The 18926-nt window shown below is 35.1% G+C and overlaps 3 protein-coding genes across 6 annotated transcripts; 2 read left to right on the top strand and 1 right to left on the bottom strand.

Moving 5' to 3' along the window:
- The first annotated feature begins 457 nt into the window (after positions 1–457).
- LOC122404711 (NECAP-like protein CG9132) lies at positions 458–2130 on the top strand. 2 transcript variants are annotated; one of them, XM_043408918.1, is made up of 3 exons: positions 458–678; positions 1135–1531; positions 1611–2126. In XM_043408918.1, exons 1-3 carry the CDS (start codon positions 593–595, stop codon positions 1860–1862), a joined length of 735 nt encoding a protein of 244 aa, XP_043264853.1. In that variant the 5' UTR covers positions 458–592; the 3' UTR covers positions 1863–2126. The 2 variants fall into 2 exon arrangements, with proteins under 2 accessions (XP_043264853.1, XP_043264854.1); XM_043408919.1 differs by lacking the exon at positions 458–678 and adding an exon at positions 871–953 and having other exon boundaries at positions 1611–2130.
- Positions 2131–3555: 1425 nt separating this feature from the next.
- On the bottom strand, positions 3556–6476 carry LOC122404710 (tetratricopeptide repeat protein 17-like). 3 transcript variants are annotated; one of them, XM_043408916.1, is made up of 6 exons: positions 6092–6476; positions 5159–5232; positions 4929–5053; positions 4577–4837; positions 3975–4127; positions 3556–3877 (listed from the first exon to the last, which is right to left on the bottom strand). In XM_043408916.1, exons 1-6 carry the CDS (start codon positions 6376–6378, stop codon positions 3719–3721), a joined length of 1059 nt encoding a protein of 352 aa, XP_043264851.1. In that variant the 5' UTR covers positions 6379–6476; the 3' UTR covers positions 3556–3718. The 3 variants fall into 3 exon arrangements, with proteins under 3 accessions (XP_043264851.1, XP_043264850.1, XP_043264852.1); XM_043408915.1 differs by having other exon boundaries at positions 4929–5232; XM_043408917.1 differs by having other exon boundaries at positions 3726–3877; positions 3952–4127; positions 4929–5232.
- A 243-nt stretch (positions 6477–6719) lies between these two features.
- LOC122404707 (probable multidrug resistance-associated protein lethal(2)03659) lies at positions 6720–18829 on the top strand. Its single transcript, XM_043408906.1, has 18 exons — positions 6720–6937; positions 7027–7304; positions 8045–8421; positions 10729–10835; positions 11300–11602; positions 12156–12580; positions 12664–12820; positions 12896–13098; positions 13175–13578; positions 13662–13876; positions 14147–14365; positions 14476–14656; positions 14730–14906; positions 14987–15443; positions 15573–15936; positions 16245–16941; positions 17036–18674; positions 18717–18829. Exons 4-17 carry the CDS (start codon positions 10759–10761, stop codon positions 17177–17179), a joined length of 4023 nt encoding a protein of 1340 aa, XP_043264841.1. The 5' UTR covers positions 6720–6937; positions 7027–7304; positions 8045–8421; positions 10729–10758; the 3' UTR covers positions 17180–18674; positions 18717–18829.
- Positions 18830–18926: the final 97 nt, after the last annotated feature.

Genomic DNA, 18926 nt, shown 5'->3' with positions numbered 1-18926 from the left:
AAAATATCATAAAACGGACCAATAAGAAAAATGGAATGCATTATGATTAACTTCTCACAACTATATTTACGGGATTAAATTTTACATGTATGTTTTCATTGGGAATTAAAAAAAAAGATATGTATTTTAAAAATATAAATAATATACTTAAACTCTAATATATTGTGACTGTGACATACATTGAAGTAGCATTCGTCCTATAGGTGAATAATCATCTTATAGAATAAAAATATTTAAACTACGTATTTTATGAGAAAAAGACTGGATGTGTAATTATATCACGGTCGTTACATATAAGATATTGTTATAAAATAATTTCCAGTTTAAAAATCGCATACATGAAAATTGGTTTGCTTAGTTTTAATTGGAATTACAAGTAAGTAACACGTGCCGCGTAGAAGGCAATCTATTATCGCTAGTGAAATAATCTGTGGTTAACGGTCTTTGTGTGGGGATGGGAGGCGTGACTAGAGATAAAGTTATCAAATCACGACAGGGATTCGTCACAAAATATAAACGAATTTTCAAATAGAACTTCGTCAAGTTCAGGTCTTAAACGTACGCGCTTTCTCTACAATTTGTCAAAAGTACAATGGATTCGTACGAAAGCGTATTACTCGTAAAGTCTGAAGTATTTGTGTTTAAAATACCGCCAAGGTCAACGAATAGGGGTTATCGGTATGATTGATTCTTTTTCACAATATTTTCTTTACAAATATTTAATTTCTGTACAAAAACAGCTCACGTAAAGGCATGGTTGTACATGATATATTTTACTTCGTTGTCAAAGAAACGATGATACCGTGTGTTTTTCGTAATTTTCAATCTCGTACAACTAATACGTCAGCAAAAGTTATACCGGAAAGTGTTGAAAGAATAACATATTATTGTTACATCTGGAACAGAAAGCTGTCAAATGTAACTTGTAGACGACCATAATGATTTAATTCAAAGTTATTATATTTTTATAATATTCTAATAATTTAATTCTATTAAATAAAAAAGTTTCTTTATCTTGAAATAGCATAAAAAAATGTTACTTTCTATCTAGACTAATCCGAATAACAAGATACACTTAACTTAATATTTAACTATAAGTTTTTTCTGTATGTGTGTGCGTGTGTGTGTCTATAGAGCAGCTGATTGGAATCTCCAAGAGCCATCATGGACTGGCCGTATGCGTCTTGTATCTCAAGGAAATTTAATAACTATAAAGCTTGAAGATAAAGTTACTGGTGATTTATTTGCCGAATGTCCAATCGAGCAATATCCAGGAATTGCGGTTGAACCAGTCACAGATTCTTCTCGTTATTTTGTTCTGAGAATTCAAAATGATCATGGACTGTCTGCTTTTATCGGTGTTGGATTCTTAGACAGATCGGATAGTTTTGATTTAAATGTTGCGCTTCAAGATCATTTTAAATGGCTAAAAAAGCAAGAACAGATAGAAAAAGAAAAGGATGAACCGAAACAGGAGTTAGATCTTAGATTCAAAGAAGGGGAGACAATTAAAATCAATATGAAAATCACTGTAAGATCATTTAATTATTCAACAGATGTAAATACTATAATTGAAGGAAATGCGATAAAATTTTTATTTTGATGTGTAGAAGAAGGATGGCAGTGAAGTTACATCCAAAGCAAAGCAGCGTGCTAATCCGGGTATAGGTTTACCTCCTCCACCAGGCGGTGTAAAAATTGCACCGCCACCTGCTAAAACTCCAACTTCGTCACCTGCGCATAAACCTGTTCAGAGCCAGAACCAAACGACAAGTTCAGAATGGGGAGAATTTGCTAGTGCATCGCAACCTCCGGCTCAACAACCACCGACAATAGGCAATGCCAGTTGGGTGCAATTTTAACTCGTTACAAGTTGTATTAAAATTTAGTATATTTGTGCTGTAGAATTGTAGGCTATGCATACATATATTAATTTGTATGTCACTATGTGCATACTTATGCGCATAAATATCTTTTAAGGGTAATTATTGACAAAGATGTTTCTATGTATATAGTAAATTAACTACAATATTTTTAGACCATAACCTTTACTGTATCATATATTATAGTATTTACGAGTTTCTATAAATTTCTGTGTTAATTTAGTTGCAAAACCAGTTATATACAATAGATTCACATAGATAAATAAATTACTTGATACATGTTCCCATTTAAATGGAAGAACACGTGAAAGTAATTGAAACTTTAAAAACTTGAATTTTTCGCTCAAAATGTAGGATATATTTCTGTCAAGATTATTACTGTTCTGTGTTACAATATAAAGTAAGGTAATTACCACATCGTTACAATTTAACTTTGTTTTCCTGCTATTTGTATTTGTTACTATAATATTAGTAGCAAAAAAATGTACATATAATTACAGATTTCATTTAGACGAATTATTTTAAAAAATGAGTGCAATACTCATATTTTTTATATAAGTGAATATGAGATAAGTTTAGTGCCTTGTACAGATGTCTTTAAAAGATGAGATAACCTGAATTACAAAAACAGGTAGTGAACACACTGAATAAATAAAAAATAATGCAACTTTATGATATCCAAGTACGAAATTCCATCGATGACAGAGTTTTATTATTAGCGCAGTATTAAACATAGAATGCAATAAAAACGATCGCAGTATTTTCTATTGCATGGATACATTCTTTGTTAAAACCCTTAAAGGAGTATAAATTACATATGGTGTATGCAGTCTTAGTTAATATTTGTTTCTGGTGTTTGTACATAAAAGAAAAATTAATGAGGCTAATGCTGAAATAAGGCCTAATGCTGTAGGTGTTTGAAATTGTTAAATTAGGTTTCGATTTTGCAAGTTGAGATAAAAAGATTTTTTGTCCTATCACCCAGTTATATCGTCAAATATAAGATTTTTCTATTGTATTTTCGTACTATTTAGAACAACACTTTAAAACTTATTTTACACCGATATAAATTTCAATTAAATATTTTTTTAGTTAAGTAATATTTAGAATAAAGCTTGTAAAAATGATGTGCTCTAGAATGCATACAAAATAAACAAAGGTAAAACATTATTGTTTTACATTTAAAGACATTGTTATATAAAAACATAGAAAAGATATTGTATTCAATGAACATAGAGAGTAATTTATATTCGAAATAAGGGGAGAATAAATTTGTTACATATCTTTATTTGCAAAGAAGTTAAATGTTTCATGTATATATTAAGAATAATTATCTAAAGATGATATCAAATCATGAATAGCATGACTGTAAATTATCTACAGATATAAACGTTAATCTTTTTGCGTGATTGGAATAAGTGAACGAATTACTTATATACTTTTAGTGTCATTGTATATTGTAAATGATGCTAAGTGACATTGTTAATAATATCTATGTTAATATTTAGCACGATTACGAAAATGTATAATTCCGCAAATTACATTCCGTTCTTAACTTATAAAGAAATTATTACACAATATACACATATACATATATGCATATATGCATATATATACAGTATATAGTGTGCAGTTCTTCTTGTTGCAGTAAATGAAAAATGCTGTTGTTTTCTATTGTATATTTTCATTTGTAGATATAATAAATTGCATAATTATTAATATACTAAATAATTATTAAAAATCATATTACAAATAATACTTTGTAGATAGATAAATGATAACAGCAGTTGGAAATTTTAGTCTATCACAAGATTATTAATTTTCTTAGCGAACAATCAACAACGTTTGTTACGAGTAACATTAAGCCGTAGACTACGCATTGCCATAGCGCGACTAAAATGACGTGGAACTGGACGTTGAAGTTGCCCATTAACTAGACTAGAATCTTCATTACATTCCACATTGCTTAGAACTACTAAAAGTACTCCAAGCACCTGCAAAATTATGCATAATTATTCGTACTATTTGTCTCAATATAAAGTATAGTAATATCTATAGTGAAATGTACTTTTTAACCCTTATCTTACATACCAAACATATAATTATCAGTAATGTATAGGTATGTATACTCGCAGCCGGAAGCGACTCTACTTCTCTTAGAGCTTCGGCTACTTCAGAAAGGTCTGGTTTTAATTCCAGAGCATGTCGGAAGTGTATAGCTGCTTCTTGATAATGACCATATGCCTACAAAGAATGAAATGATAATGTTGTAAATGTTAAGACTCTAAAGGCATCATAATGAAACTATTCCAATATTCTTTAATTCATTTTCTTTTTATATATATAAATAAATGATATACATAGAAAACGCAAGTACAAAAATGTAAAAGATATTTTCTTTCTCGCATAAAGTATATTGCCAGTAGAGTTTTGCAATGGATGGGATAGATGGCTCGTTGTTAGATTATCGATTGCGTTCACCCATTCTCTCGACCGGGACCTCGATATCATCTGATCGAAACGTTCCGATCAGATGTTGGGCTAGCGGATCCTATTTGAAACAATTGATTCTGCTCGAGGGAACAGGCGAATGGGATCGATGACGTAACGACTGGGTCAGCTATTTCGTTCATTGTAAAACTCTTAACTTCCAGTAGTAGAAAACAAAATATATTACTAGAATTTAAAATTACTTTGAATATTTGACCAAGCGTAAGATATTGTTCCCATGCATTCCGATCTGGAGGTTGCAATTCTAAAGAACGTCTTGCTAAATACGTTGCGTCGTCCAAGTATTGTTGAACCAATAACACTCTAGCCAAATTTAACAAAACTTCTGCATTTTGTGGCGATACAGCAAGCGCTCGTCGAAAACATTCAATTGACCTTCGTGCATCTCCTTTTATACGCCAAAAATTTCCTATTTGATTATAAAGTTGAACAGATTTCGGTTTCTATAGAAAAATTCAATAAAATATATTGTATATCTGTACATCTGTTTACTTTCTTACAAGCATATAGTATTTTCTAATGGCTATGCTGTACCTCTCGTTTAGCTTTTATTAATCGTTTTTCTAACAAATCAATATCAATATCTATACTTTTGCTACCATTCTTCTTAAACATAAGTATAACATTAGGTTCTGGAACTAGTGGATGTTTATCTCTGTCTGCAATGCCAACCAAGTTATCATAATAAGAATAATTAACAGACTTTCCACAGTCTAGGATTACATCCTCGCACTGTTGACCAGAAGTACACATGACTTGCTCGCCTGATACTTGAGATGACAGAGGAAAGGACTCGGTAGCGTTTGGTGTATCCTTCAACACGTATGACGAGAATCGTCTGCCAAGGGGACCAAAGTTAGGGCTTTTTTAACGCTGAAAGAACAGTAAGCCACACACAAATACTAACTACAGGAAGAAAAAGAAAATTATGTCTGATTAATCGTAACAATTATTCAAAACAAAATCTAAATTATTTTAAAAATAATTGTAATAACAAAAATATATTAAAACAATAAGTAGATAGAATTCAACATATTTTTTAAATTAATTAAAAATGATCACATATTGGCTCAATATCTGTAAATCAATTTTCGATTTTTCGGTTTAATTACCTTCTTTAGAATTTGAAGATTCAATACGTTCTTATATACATATCTCACAACTTATGAAAGAAAAAACATCATTGCTGAACATGCACAATAGCTAACTATTAAGTGTACACATACATTTTAAGTAAATGATAATTCAACTTTAAAACATGCAGTATCGATTACTTTTTGTATCTACAAGTATAATGATTTTTTTCATTGTAAAAACTACTATAGCATATTATCCAACATAAGAAATAAGTTTAAATACAAATTACGATGTTATTTAATATTCAGTAGTTTAAGGGTATTAACGTTGTTATGCATATATTAAACATTACATATCTCAAATACGTAAACCGTTTATTTATTGCAATGTCGTTGAAGCATTTCTTATTTTGATATTGAAGCATGATAATAGTTACACAATGGAAAACAAATAATTCCAAATTTTAATATCATAAATTTCGGTATGCTTGAACACAAAGTCATAAGCACCAATGATCTATTTTGTCAATAAAATTTTGCATGATATCAATTTAACATTCTAAGAGAAGGTACGTTTCTCTGTTCTTACCCAGAATTAACCAGATTTGCATGGTTTCTTACCGTTCATGGTTTCCAGAAAGAACATTTTTGCAGTCTTGGCAGTAAGGCTTCTCGTGTTTTTCAAAAACAGCAGTTCTGCTCCAAGTTTGTCCATCGCCAACACTGATACTACTCGCCAGGATATCGAAAATAGGATCATCCTCAATCGTGCTCACAAAGTCTGTTGTTTTAACGACTTTGTCAGCACTGAGTCTCCACGAGGTCCTTGAGTTCGTGAGTTTTGCCTGGAGTATCAGAAAGCAAAATAGATAGCCAACGACACGACCGTCGACCCCAATAACTTGCATTCTCCCGCTTCACGAAAACCGATTGAACACGTTAGTAACTCAGAAAAATCGTCTGCTTCTACCAAAGAAAGATGATTTAGATTTTCAATCAGATGACTGTTTTCTCTAGGGATTATTGAACTAACTGCCAACATTTCTGACTCGCTACTACAATGTCTCTAGTAATTTCAAATGCCTTCTTACATTTCATTTTTTGATTAAAATTTACTCTCGAACATTACGATTTATTTTTGAAAAATAGATTTAGAAACATTAATAGTTATTAAAGCTTTTGTTTTTTATCTAGGAGGAATAAAACACAAGATATAAAAGTTACCAAGTTCTATTTATCCCTTCCCCTTCATAGTACGCAACTTGATTTACGTGCGAAATATTTGGCGGTCGCACAATGTACTACTTAGGTTGCGTTTCGTTTTTACCGGCTATTCGTAGTCCAGCCACTGTATTGTGTAAATGATGTGATTAATAGAAAACCAAAAGCACGGCTACAAGAGTGTATCGAAATGATTTTTCTACTGTCAGTGCTATTACTTCAGAACGATCCAATAGCACGTTAATGGTTTGTTTTGGTCACATTGGCAAATTACAACGATTATTACAATACTTAATTATTATAAAACAGTACATATTGCTTTTGTATAACCACAGACGAGGTATACGAGTAGACTTTTCACCTTATGGATTTTCGTGGCCCAATCTGACTACCATACCGACCTCAACATTCGGGGGTGATTTTAGCGGCCTCTTCTCATGGATGACGGTCATTTGAGAAACTATTCACTGAATTAGCATTTATGGGCAGCAGTTGTAGCGTGTGCGTAAATGTACATGTGAGTGACTATGGAACGGATTAAAAAACACAATTTTCAAACGACCATAACAATTGCAATCATTTTTGGTACATACACATACCTTCGAAATCCTACGTAAGTACATACTTTCGAGAAAAAAATTCTTTACCGAAAATAGAATATAAAGCCCCAGAAAAATGGACCGAAAAAATACATTGGGTGAAAGGTTTCCTCGTATACCTCGTCTGCGATGGTATACTTTGCTTATGTGCGCCTACATAGGTCGGAAAGTAAAAAGCAAATGTGAGCATTCCTCTCTCGACTCCCACGAGCCACCTCCGAAATTACTTCGGGCAGCTCCGGAGAATCGAGAAAGAGGGCATGTGTCAGTTTGCCTTTGTCGACTCTCCGAAACTCGTCCGAGCTCACGTAAGTACGCGTGATCTGGCATAGTATGAAAAAGCGGAATGAGGTGTCCTCGGTGCATCCGGGACTCCATCTGGCATCTCGGACCGGTCTGCCGTGTCTGGTAACACTGATTATGAGTTAAGGTAACGTTGGTGACTTTTTCCTTACCCCGGGGTCACGCAAGCGTTGAAACGACATCCGTTTTTATGTTTTTCCTTGTCTTATAATTGAAAACAATCAAGACTGACATAGACTGGTCTTGTCTGCCTTGGAGAAAATCTGTTGAGTTTGTTAATATTCTTTTGCATAGATGTCGTTACAGGATTTATTTCGTTTGAAATTTCAGAAGTCGCAGCCGTTTTTTGTATTATCATTCTATCGTGCAAGGTTTCTATTTTTAAGAAATGGATCTATATGCCAATTTTGTTATCTCGATGATAATGCTTTTTAATTGCCTGTTATTTCAGATTATGTACCGATGATAAGGGAACATGGTTTTTGTCGTTACCTCGTAAGATACCGTGTCAATCGTCAGCGTGGAAAGAAACAGGAACGATGACACGGAAAAAGCATACTAGAAGCGTGGAGATTCGCTAAACGTATACATACTCATCACATTGCCCACCAAGTGCCCCACCACGGCCGCTGTTCCCGATCATGTCACGTGATTCACGTGTTAGTTTAAGGTTAACCAATGACACATGCGAGCAACGGCCAGTTCAGCACCAGTCGAGTAACGGCCTTCTATTTGAGTGGATCTTTGTTGTTGTCCGACAAATTGAACAATTGAAAATTAATGAAGCGTTTACGTGCTGAAAACTAGATAGGATTATTCTCTTGGCACGTAAGTGATACGACATGCCGAATCAATAATTTTCCTCTACTTTCTTTTGACTTATTTTCAACACGGACCATCAATTGAATCAAAGCTCTATCGTTTCTGTGAAGAAGGGAAGGGAGGGAGGGGTAACGCGGAAATATATCACGATTGACTGAGCGTCGAACGCGATTCAATTAACGCTAAATGAATCATTATTGACGGTTTGTAGCAATACAGTTTCGTCGATTGTACGTAATTTCGAAACATTATATTCTGTTCTGTCATTATATAAGTTGCATGTGATTTACGAATTTCTTTCTTATCGTGAAATATTTACCTCGGTGACGTGTGTACAAAGGCAAATTACGTTTCTTACAATTGTAATTGAGATAATCGTGTACAGATTAGATCGAACATGTATTCAATGTATGATTAACTTCAATGAAACTCACCGTTACGATTGCGAATTTTTACCTGATTGAACAAGGTAAGATTAATTAACAAGTACTTATGAACATTTTGCTAATCCTAATTATTTTTAAATAACTCGATTAACAGATAAATCAAAATATAAATTTTTGATAAAATCTTTGCAAACGAACGTGTTTTTGTAGCGAATCAAGTTTGAAAATGCATAAGGCGCGCCGCGTTTAGCCAAACGAATTTTTTCACAAATTTCTATTTATGTTTATGCGTAAAGTAAGAAGTTATAAGAGTTAATATATACGAAGAAAATGTAATTTAATTTGTAATTTGTACATTGAATATCGCGCTTAATGACGCTTGTTCGGTGCACGTTAGCGATTCTTTTTAATTCCTTCCGAAAACGTATCCTATATGGTGCGTTTCAAACGAGGAAATGTGACTTGCATTGATTCAAATTTTTACCTTTTCAAATGCCTAAACACATTTTTCTTTTAATTATTTATTCTATATAAATATCTATACTGAAATTCTTTCAATAGAAATTTCATCGATTACGCGCCATGCCCCGCGTATTTCCAAAATTAGTTTTCTTATTTCCAATTTATTTCATTGAAAGTATGTAATCGCTTTGGTCTGTACGATCATATTTTAAGGCAGCTTGTATAATTGTGGAAGAATCCAATATAGTTTTTATGATTCTATGCAATATTATGTTCAAAGAAACAGTTTGCTCGATAATTGTGTAATTTCTTAAGAAATGAGGTCAATATTGTTTTCTTTGTACTTTATATGAAATAAAGTTAAAAGGAAAAATTGCGAGGAATCACAGAACTGTTTGGTATTGAGCAATTAGCTAGGTATAGTGTTTGTTATCAATTTATGGCTTTTGTGACACACACACACACACACACACACACACAACACACGCACGCACACACGCGCGCACACACACGCACCCACACACACACACACACACAACACACGCACACTTACACATATACTCGCGAAATGTATCATTTGTACCAACAACTCTAAGCAATTAAGTAATAAGTAAAGTTAAGCAGAATATACGATTTAGGTAAATAAATTAATGCTCTTGCGAAATTATTGCTTCTGTAATACAGTGCGATAAGTGGATTTTCTATCTATTAAATCAATTTGTAATTGTCGTAGATGATTAGATAATCTTGCCTTTTATACGATATTATATATACATTTAAGAAACATTAGTTTGTATAATCTAATTATGTTTCCATTTATAAATAGTAAGCAATATCAGTAGAAAATTATGGCCGATTGTACGATCATGATATATTTTATATTTACTTATCAAACTTATCATGGTGTATATTGTTTTTCATGATAAGTACATCCTTCGATGTTAAAATAAAAATTGCTTGTTTATTCTAAGAATTATGTTTTGCTAAACAAGAAACAAATTATATTGTTGTTTACCATTTATGGAGTCATAAAGGAGCTAGAATATTATTGGAACATTAATCTCGACGAGTGTAAACAGGCTTTTACGAGTCTGACTTTGACCTTCTTTTTTATCAAGTCATTGTACTTGATTTTTTTTTACATTTTATGCATTTGTAGTTCCTTGCTGAAAATGTATGCAAACATTAAAAAATAAAGCAATAATTAAATTTCTGTTATAACTTATTTAAAGATAAAGTATTTTATGAAAAGTACAAGATCATTATTGTTATCAATCTTTTACAGAAAAAGATATATACCTTTTTATAATTTCTTAAAGAGATCGATACGCTTGTTTTTGTTGTCATTCGTTTAGATTATAACAATTTGTTTATGTATAATACCTGAAAATTTAATTTAAAGCATATACTTTATTCAGAATGCATTTACAACATTTTGCATTATTTGTACATAAATATTTTACAGCTGGAATAAGTAAATAGATGCAAAATTATCATGGATGGAAAAGTAAAAGCAGAAAGAGTGAAGAATCCATTGGAAGGAGCAAATCCTCTTAGTGCCTTAACATTTTCGTATGTTTTACAAAATACATGCTTTGTTATTTTTATCTCTTGCTACTGTCTGTTAATAGAAATATTAAATTAACGCGACGAATGGGCTATGCTTTAAAAGTACCTTTGTAACAGACGCAAATAAGCCTTCTGTAAATAAGGGAAGAACTATCTTCAAATTCTTTATCAGACAAATAGATAGACTTTTCCATATGTTTATTACTTTGATACGTTATCTATTAGTATTCTTACATAGAACAGTTTAGAGCAAGTTCTTAGTTATCTTTATACGATTGTCATTGATAGTAAATGCTTAGAATCAAAGATAATTCTTCCGCCTTGGAATGTTTTGTAGAATCATTGAATCAAAGATAGCAAAAATTAAAAAAAGTTATTGATGTAGTATTATCTTGTTCATAATACTAAAAATATATTTCATAAAAACATTATTTACTATAATAACAAAAATTTATGTTTCTTACTAGCTGGATTTTACGTACTTTTTGGGTGGGTTATCGGAAAGAGTTAGAAATGGAGGATTTGTGCAGACCCCTTAAGGAACACACAAGCAGTATCTTAGGTAACAAGATAACAAAGGCTTGGGAAGAGGAATACGAAGCATATGAAAAACGCAAATTACTAAGCGAAGAAAAAGAAAATGGATCTAAGAAATATAATGTGAAAAAAAAGTTAAGGGAGCCCAGTTTAACAAAAGTTCTTGCGAAATGTTTTGGTCCACGATTATTGGTTTATGGTTTAATTTTAGCAGTTATGGAAATTATGCTCAGGTATGTATTTAAGATATGACGCGTCGTTTAATTTGACAAATTGTTATTATTATTATTATTATTATTAATATAGAAAGTTTTATGGTACCTAGTACAGTTGTTAAAAATCTTTCTATTACCTATTCAGATTATCATAGCCCATGTTTCTTGGCCTTCCGATCCGTTACTACAATCAGACGAAACATAATCGCTCTCTATCGAAACATGGTGTATCACTGTCCAGATTATACAATTCTTCCAATTCGCAAGTTCATGAAAATGAAGATGCGACGAGATCATTAAGTTCCGAAACCCCTTGCATCCGTGTATCTACTAATTCTCTTACGCTTCTTATTTTTTACAAGTTTGAGTCTTTTCTAACTTGAACCTTTAAGAAATCTAACGAGCCTCATAAGTAAAGTTTTTAGTACGTTCGGTATTCTGAGAATAATTAGTAACCAATTTGCAACGCATTATTGTTGCAGCAATAGTAATTTATAATAGCATTTTGAGCATGCTATTTGTGAGGTTACAGTTAAATTTAAATACTAACCGTGTATAATTTTGTGTACAGGGTACTACAACCAATATTCCTTGGTCGACTATTGAAATACTACGGACCGGACAAAATAACAAAACAAGAAGCTTATTATAACGCGACTGGTGTAATTTTATGTTCAGGGATATTAATATTTGTTATTCATCCGTACATGATGGGCATTCTTCATATGGGAATGAAAATGCGGGTGGCATGTTGTTCATTAATATATAGGAAAGCACTGAAACTCTCAAGAACAGCTTTGGGTGAAACGACAATAGGACAAGCAGTCAATCTCCTCTCGAATGACGTTAATAGATTTGACGTGGCAATTTTATTTTTGCATTATTTGTGGATTGGACCACTAGAGACCATTATCATTATGTATTTTATGTACAAAGAAGTCGAAGTATCCGCTTTTATCGGGATCGCAACGCTTTTAATGTTTATTCCCTTGCAAGGTACAGAATATTAATAGTTTTACACTCGCGAGAGATATTCTTTTATTGTATGTTACGCCGTCGTATTCTTAAAACGTGTGCAGGGTATTTGGGTAAAAAATCCTCTATACTGCGACTGAAAACTGCCATAAGGACTGACGAAAGAGTTCGATTAACGAACGAAGTTATTAGTGGTATTCAGGCAATCAAGATGTATACTTGGGAAAAACCGTTCAGTGGTTTGATCGAGAAAGCGAGAAGGTAATTTTGCACACGACTAAAATTCCCCCAAGTTTCTATTCGTAAATGAGCAATTTTTTCTTTGTACTATTTCAGGAGAGAAATAAACGTAATACGAGCCACATCTTGGATCAGAGGCGTTACCATGTCTTTCATTATATTTACTACAAGAATATCACTTTTCATTACTATATTGGCGTACGTTCTATATGGTATTAAAATAACTGCCGAGAAAGTATTTATGTTGACGGCGTACTATAATGTCTTACGTCAGGCTATGACTGTTTTTTTTCCACAAGGTAGGTGTAATTGTATAAACGTGTACCACTAGAATGAGAATTAACCGAAGCGTTGATAAAACCATAAATGTTACAGGGATAACACAAATAGCGGAAGCACTCGTTTCCATAAAACGTTTGGAGAAATTCATGTTGTACGAGGAAATTGAACCTTCAAACGATAAGGAAGAAACGAACAAAGAAGAATTAAAGGATCCAGTCAAGTACAAAATTGATATTAACAATATAATAAAAGAAGGAAATATCGTTAAAGACGATAAAATTAATACGAATAATTATCAGGAAGATAGTATTGTAATTCTAAAGAATGTTAGTGCCAAGTGGTTTTCGTACGAAGAGGGAGACGACACATTGAAGAATATTAATATCAGCATAAAACCGGGCGAATTGGTTGCTATCGTTGGTCAAGTTGGTGCCGGTAAAAGCAGTCTGCTCAATGTATTATTAAAGGAATTGCCTGTACATACCGGTTCTGTAAAGGTTCGTATTGTACATATATTTTATTTATGCGGCTGGAAAATTAGTAGCTATACGTTTTAAAATTATTGTCTAATTTTTTGTAGATAAACGGTAAGCTAGCATATGCTAGCCAAGAACCGTGGCTGTTCGCCGGCTCTGTTAGGCAAAATATTCTATTTGGCAGGAAAATGGATCAGTTACGATACGATCGCGTGGTTAAGGTATGCCAATTAAAAACGGATTTTACACTGCTGCCGTACGGCGATAAAACAATAGTGGGCGAAAGAGGAATCAGTTTGTCGGGCGGGCAACGTGCTAGGTTGGTAACTAAATAGATTATTTCGTCATGACCCCTCGTTAAACACATTCGAGGTTAACGTATTATTACTCGATTATTCCCAGTTGTCGGCGTCGGTTTTTGCGATTCGATTCTACTAGCCCATCTGCTACGTCATCGGCTAAACGTATGAGATATTGCATGATTCATAGAGTGAGTCAGTCGAGACGGTCTCGAGTGTGTTAACGAAAATGTAGATAATGTAGATAATGCGCGCGCAGGTCTATCTGATCAATCGATTCGTACATTCAGGATTAATTTAGCCAGAGCGGTATACTCGGAAACTGACATGTATTTATTGGACGATCCTTTGAGCGCCGTGGACGCTCATGTTGGCAAGCACATGTTTGAAGAATGTATCGACAAGTACTTGAGAGGAAAAACTAGAATTCTTGTTACCCATCAGTTGCAGTACTTACGAAACGTCGACAGGGTAATAGTTTTAAAAGACGGAGCGATACAAGCAGAGGGGTGGGTAGATTAAATTTACGTTTTCTATTACCTTCAAATAGGACAATTACTTAAATTTTCTCAAATAATATTAAATATTTCTATATTGATCAGTTTGTTTACCATCGTAGCTCTTACGACGAATTAGCCACCATGGGAGTTGATTTTGGAAGGCTGTCGGAGAATCAAGCAGCCTTAGAGATGGAACGATCAGCGTCTGCTGCTCCGAGCAGAAGCAATTCTCGGAATGCCAGTATTACATCGTTAAGTTCATACGGTAGCAATATCACCGACTCGGTGGACCCGGTCGAGGTAAAGAAAATTCACGCTTCCTTCCCGTTACGAATGTTTCCCGTTTGCAATGTTTTCCGAAATTTGCTTATAGGTAGCCGAAGCGCGTACAAGAGGCAAGGTTTCCGGCAAAGTATATTCAGGATATTTCCGGGCCGGTGGGAATTCGTGTGTCGTGTTTGTAGTTGGTTTGTTTTTCGTACTGACACAAATGGCGGCCAGCGGTGGAGATTATTTCATTTCTCAGTGGGTCAATATGGAAGAGAAATACGTACGTATCCGTTAGAGATTTAGCTTATTTTTAAATTGTCACGATTGAATTGCAACGATCGAATATGATTTTATTTAAAGGTGAATGGATCGAATGGTAATCTAGTCATAAACTGGGAGAGCCCGATATCACGTCAGATGTGCATATATTTGTACAGCGGTTTGACCATTTTCACAGTAATAATAACTTTAACGCGTTCGTTCGCATTCTTCACTGCGTGCATGAGAGCATCTAAACGGCTGCACGATTGCATGTTTGAAAACATTAGCCGTGCAACGATGCGTTTCTTCAACACGAACACGTCGGGACGTGTTCTTAATAGATTCTCCAAGGACATGGGCGCCATAGACGAAATGTTGCCACTCGCGCTGATCGATTGCTTGCAAATTGGTCTGACTCTGATCGGAATCATAGTAGTGGTCGCGATAGCCAATCCATGGTTATTGATACCCACGCTGGCCATCGGAATACTCTTTTATTACATTCGTGTGTTTTACATAGCCACCAGTCGTAGCGTGAAAAGACTCGAAGGAATCAGTAAGTATATCTATCCTCCCCCTCTCGTAATCGTTTAACCTATTACTCGATTCTATCGTTTCTAACGCGTACGAAAAAATGAACATTTCAAACGTGTGACCAATTGTGTGATAATAAACTAATTGGCAGCCCGATCGCCGGTGTTTGGTCATCTGAACGCTACTCTGCAAGGGTTGCCAACCGTACGAGCATTTGGAGCACAGGAGATTCTCACCAAGGAATTTGATCAACATCAAGATCTCCACTCGTCAGCGTGGTTCATGTTCATAGGATCCTCGAGAGCGTTCGGATTTTGGCTTGATCTTTTCTGCGTGTTGTACATCGTCTTGGTGACTTATAGTTTCCTGTTTCTCATGGACGATTCCTCTGGCGGCAACGTCGGATTAGCCATAACGCAAAGCATTGGGTTGACGGGAATGTTCCAGTGGGGTATGCGACAAAGCACCGAGTTGGAGAATCAAATGACTTCCGTCGAGCGTGTGTTGGAATACAGGTACATTATAGTACACGTAATAGGAAAATGTTTAAGGAGTAAGACCCGATCTTGAACCTGTCCGAAAGCAACTTGTCGTTGAAAAAATTTCTTTTCTTCTTTCAAGTAGAAGGTGTGTATCGTTTGAAATGTAGCGTATGATTGTTTAGAAATTTGATCGTTGTTTGTTTTAATAGAAAAATCGAATAGTTTTTAATAAGAGAAATTTTCTTTAAAAGTGTTTTGTTGTCAAGTTGTTTTCACACAGGTGTAAGGGTGATGGACATACATATGTATATCTACGTATGGTTTTTTCTTTTTTTTTCCAGCAAAGTAGAGAGCGAACCACCGCTCGAAAGTGCGCCAGATAAAAAGCCGAAGGAAGATTGGCCCCAGGAAGGAAAGGTTGAATTTAAACAAGTGTCGATGAGGTACGATCCGGCAGAGTCTCCGGTGTTGAAGAATCTGAACTTTATAATTTATCCTCAAGAGAAGATCGGTATAGTCGGAAGAACAGGTGCTGGAAAATCGTCTTTGATCTCGGCTCTCTTCCGTCTCGCGGATCTCGAGGGTGTCATCTTGATAGACGGTGTGAATATCACCGAGATAGGTCTTCACGATTTACGTTCAAAGATCAGCATAATTCCGCAAGAACCGTTTTTGTTCTCGGGTTCGTTGAGAAAGAACTTGGATCCTTTCGACAGTTACAACGACGATATGCTTTGGCAAGCGCTGGAAGAGGTCGAAATGAAAGAAATAGGTCTGGACGGTCACGTGAACGAGGGCGGCTCGAATCTAAGCGTGGGACAGCGTCAGCTCGTGTGTCTGGCTCGCGCAATCGTGAAAAACAATCCTATTCTCGTTCTCGACGAGGCTACGGCGAACGTTGATCCACGAACCGACGAATTCATTCAACTGACGATTCGGCGAAAGTTCGCGAAATGCACGGTCTTTACCATCGCGCATCGGCTCAATACAGTCATGGACAGCGATCGTATTTTAGTGATGGATGCTGGCAGCGTCGTGGTAAGTTGGTTTTTTTTCGCAAAAGCGTTGACAACTAGATTTAAATACGGTTCGATAAGGATAACGTCGAACGTTGATACTTGTTCGATCGTAGGAATTCGACGCACCTCACGTGTTGCTACAAAAGGACACTGGATATTTGACGAAGATGGTGAACGAAACTGGATCAGCAATGGCGGAAGCCTTGAAAGAAGTTGCTCGCGTAAGCTACCAGAATCGAACGTCGACTGCTCTTTGATGATCGTGCAACGAATTTGCTAATTTCCAAATTGGATCGTCCCGTTATTACGGGCTATATTATATGTATATTTTCTAGTTTTACCGGGCAATTTTTTGTACGAGTGTTTGTTGCGTGGGCAAATATCGTCGTCGGACCGATTGCTAGAATCGTTCGTTGGTGGATAACGATGTCTTTGATCGATCGTGATTTATCGTCTTGGGGATTTTTTCACGACCGGATGTCGCGTTCCTGAGCACAGTATTATTACATAGATTTTTGTAAACAACTGCCTTTTGTACACAGATGTCGTTTTACTATGAAAACCGTAGCCATAAAAAGTCGTCGCGAGACTGGTACTTACTTAATCCTATGTACATTACGTAGCACAGTTTAAGAAAGTAATCCTTGTACCAACCTTGCTCTATTGTTGTAACGTTTAAATAGTTTCTGTCTGTATGCAGGATATTCGATCATATTGTTGTCCTTACGTTGGTGCTGTAACTACAAAAGTGATACACGTCGAGAGGTCGGGTGTCTTTACTTTCTAAGATGGATTATTTTTACCGATCCGTGTGCTATAGTATATTGAAACAGTTTTTTTTATTAAAACGTCGAAGATGTACTTGATGATTTATGTATGTACATAGTTGTTACCGAAGGAATTCGCGAGCCGAAGTTTTTCAATGTTCTGCCTGCGTCGCAACCTGTTCTACGTGTAAGATACGCTTAAACGAACGAGAACCGCGTTATCGATAGAAACAAACCGCTTGGCCACTTTCTACTTGGCGTCGAAGAGTAAATTCTTCCTAAGCAAGCTTCGAGGGATTCGTCTCCCAAGTATCGTTTCGCGTTCTGTTTCCTTCTTCGTCCAACAAGTAAGCGTATATTGTACTTTTAGGTGAAAACAATTGCCTTACGTACAAGTGCCTATGTAATTTTATTATTACAAATGAAAAATATAAATCTAGAGCATTATTTATGTTAATAATACAATGTGTGTGTATGTGTGTGTATGTGTGTGTGCGTGTGCGTGTGTGCGTGTGTGCGTGTGTGCGTGTGTGCGTGTGTGCGTGTGCGCGCCTTAATTTTCTTCCTTAAACGGCTTCCCACCATCTAATTATTTGTTAGATCTCTTGAACGAAGATTGATCGTACAACGAACACGTTTTTACGTAACAATTAATCGGCAGTGGTTGCAGCATATTCACAAAGTGTAATTTATTTTTTACAACAAGATAAAAAGTAACGATCCGAGGATTTCAGTAAATATAAATAGTCTTGTTTATTACGAACAACCATCAACCTTTGTTCGCCGCGAAGAGAAACGGACGAACGCGGACCTTTGCTTTCTCGGTCTTTCAAGGACCACCTTACGAATTTGGTAGAAATGCGCGTGGGTAACCCCGACATTACGCGACTGTGGACAATGTCGCGGTCGGACGCCTGTAAGATGCAACAGTTCGGATAGTCCGACATACTCGATTATAATTATTTTTGGTTACCGCACCCCGACGGTAACAATAATGTGGATGACGAAAATTGTTTTTCGTTACGAGTAACAATTATCGATCACGAGAATATAAATTCGTTACGAATAACCATTATAATCGATGGAAATAGTTACGAATAATCATCAAAGACAACCAGAACTTTATTTTGGTTACGCGTGATCCTTTTAATAATAAGAATAATTAACGACAGTCAGAAGTAAGTAAAATGCTGATAGTCGATAGCCAACTGTGTGTAGAAAAAAGGCTGTCCAAAGC

Source organism: Colletes gigas, unplaced genomic scaffold (genome assembly GCF_013123115.1).
Source record: "Colletes gigas isolate AHSC1104 unplaced genomic scaffold, ASM1312311v1 Colletes_gigas_Sc00003, whole genome shotgun sequence".
NCBI lineage: Eukaryota > Metazoa > Arthropoda > Insecta > Hymenoptera > Colletidae > Colletes > Colletes gigas.
This window is presented reverse-complemented; position numbering and strand designations above follow the sequence as displayed.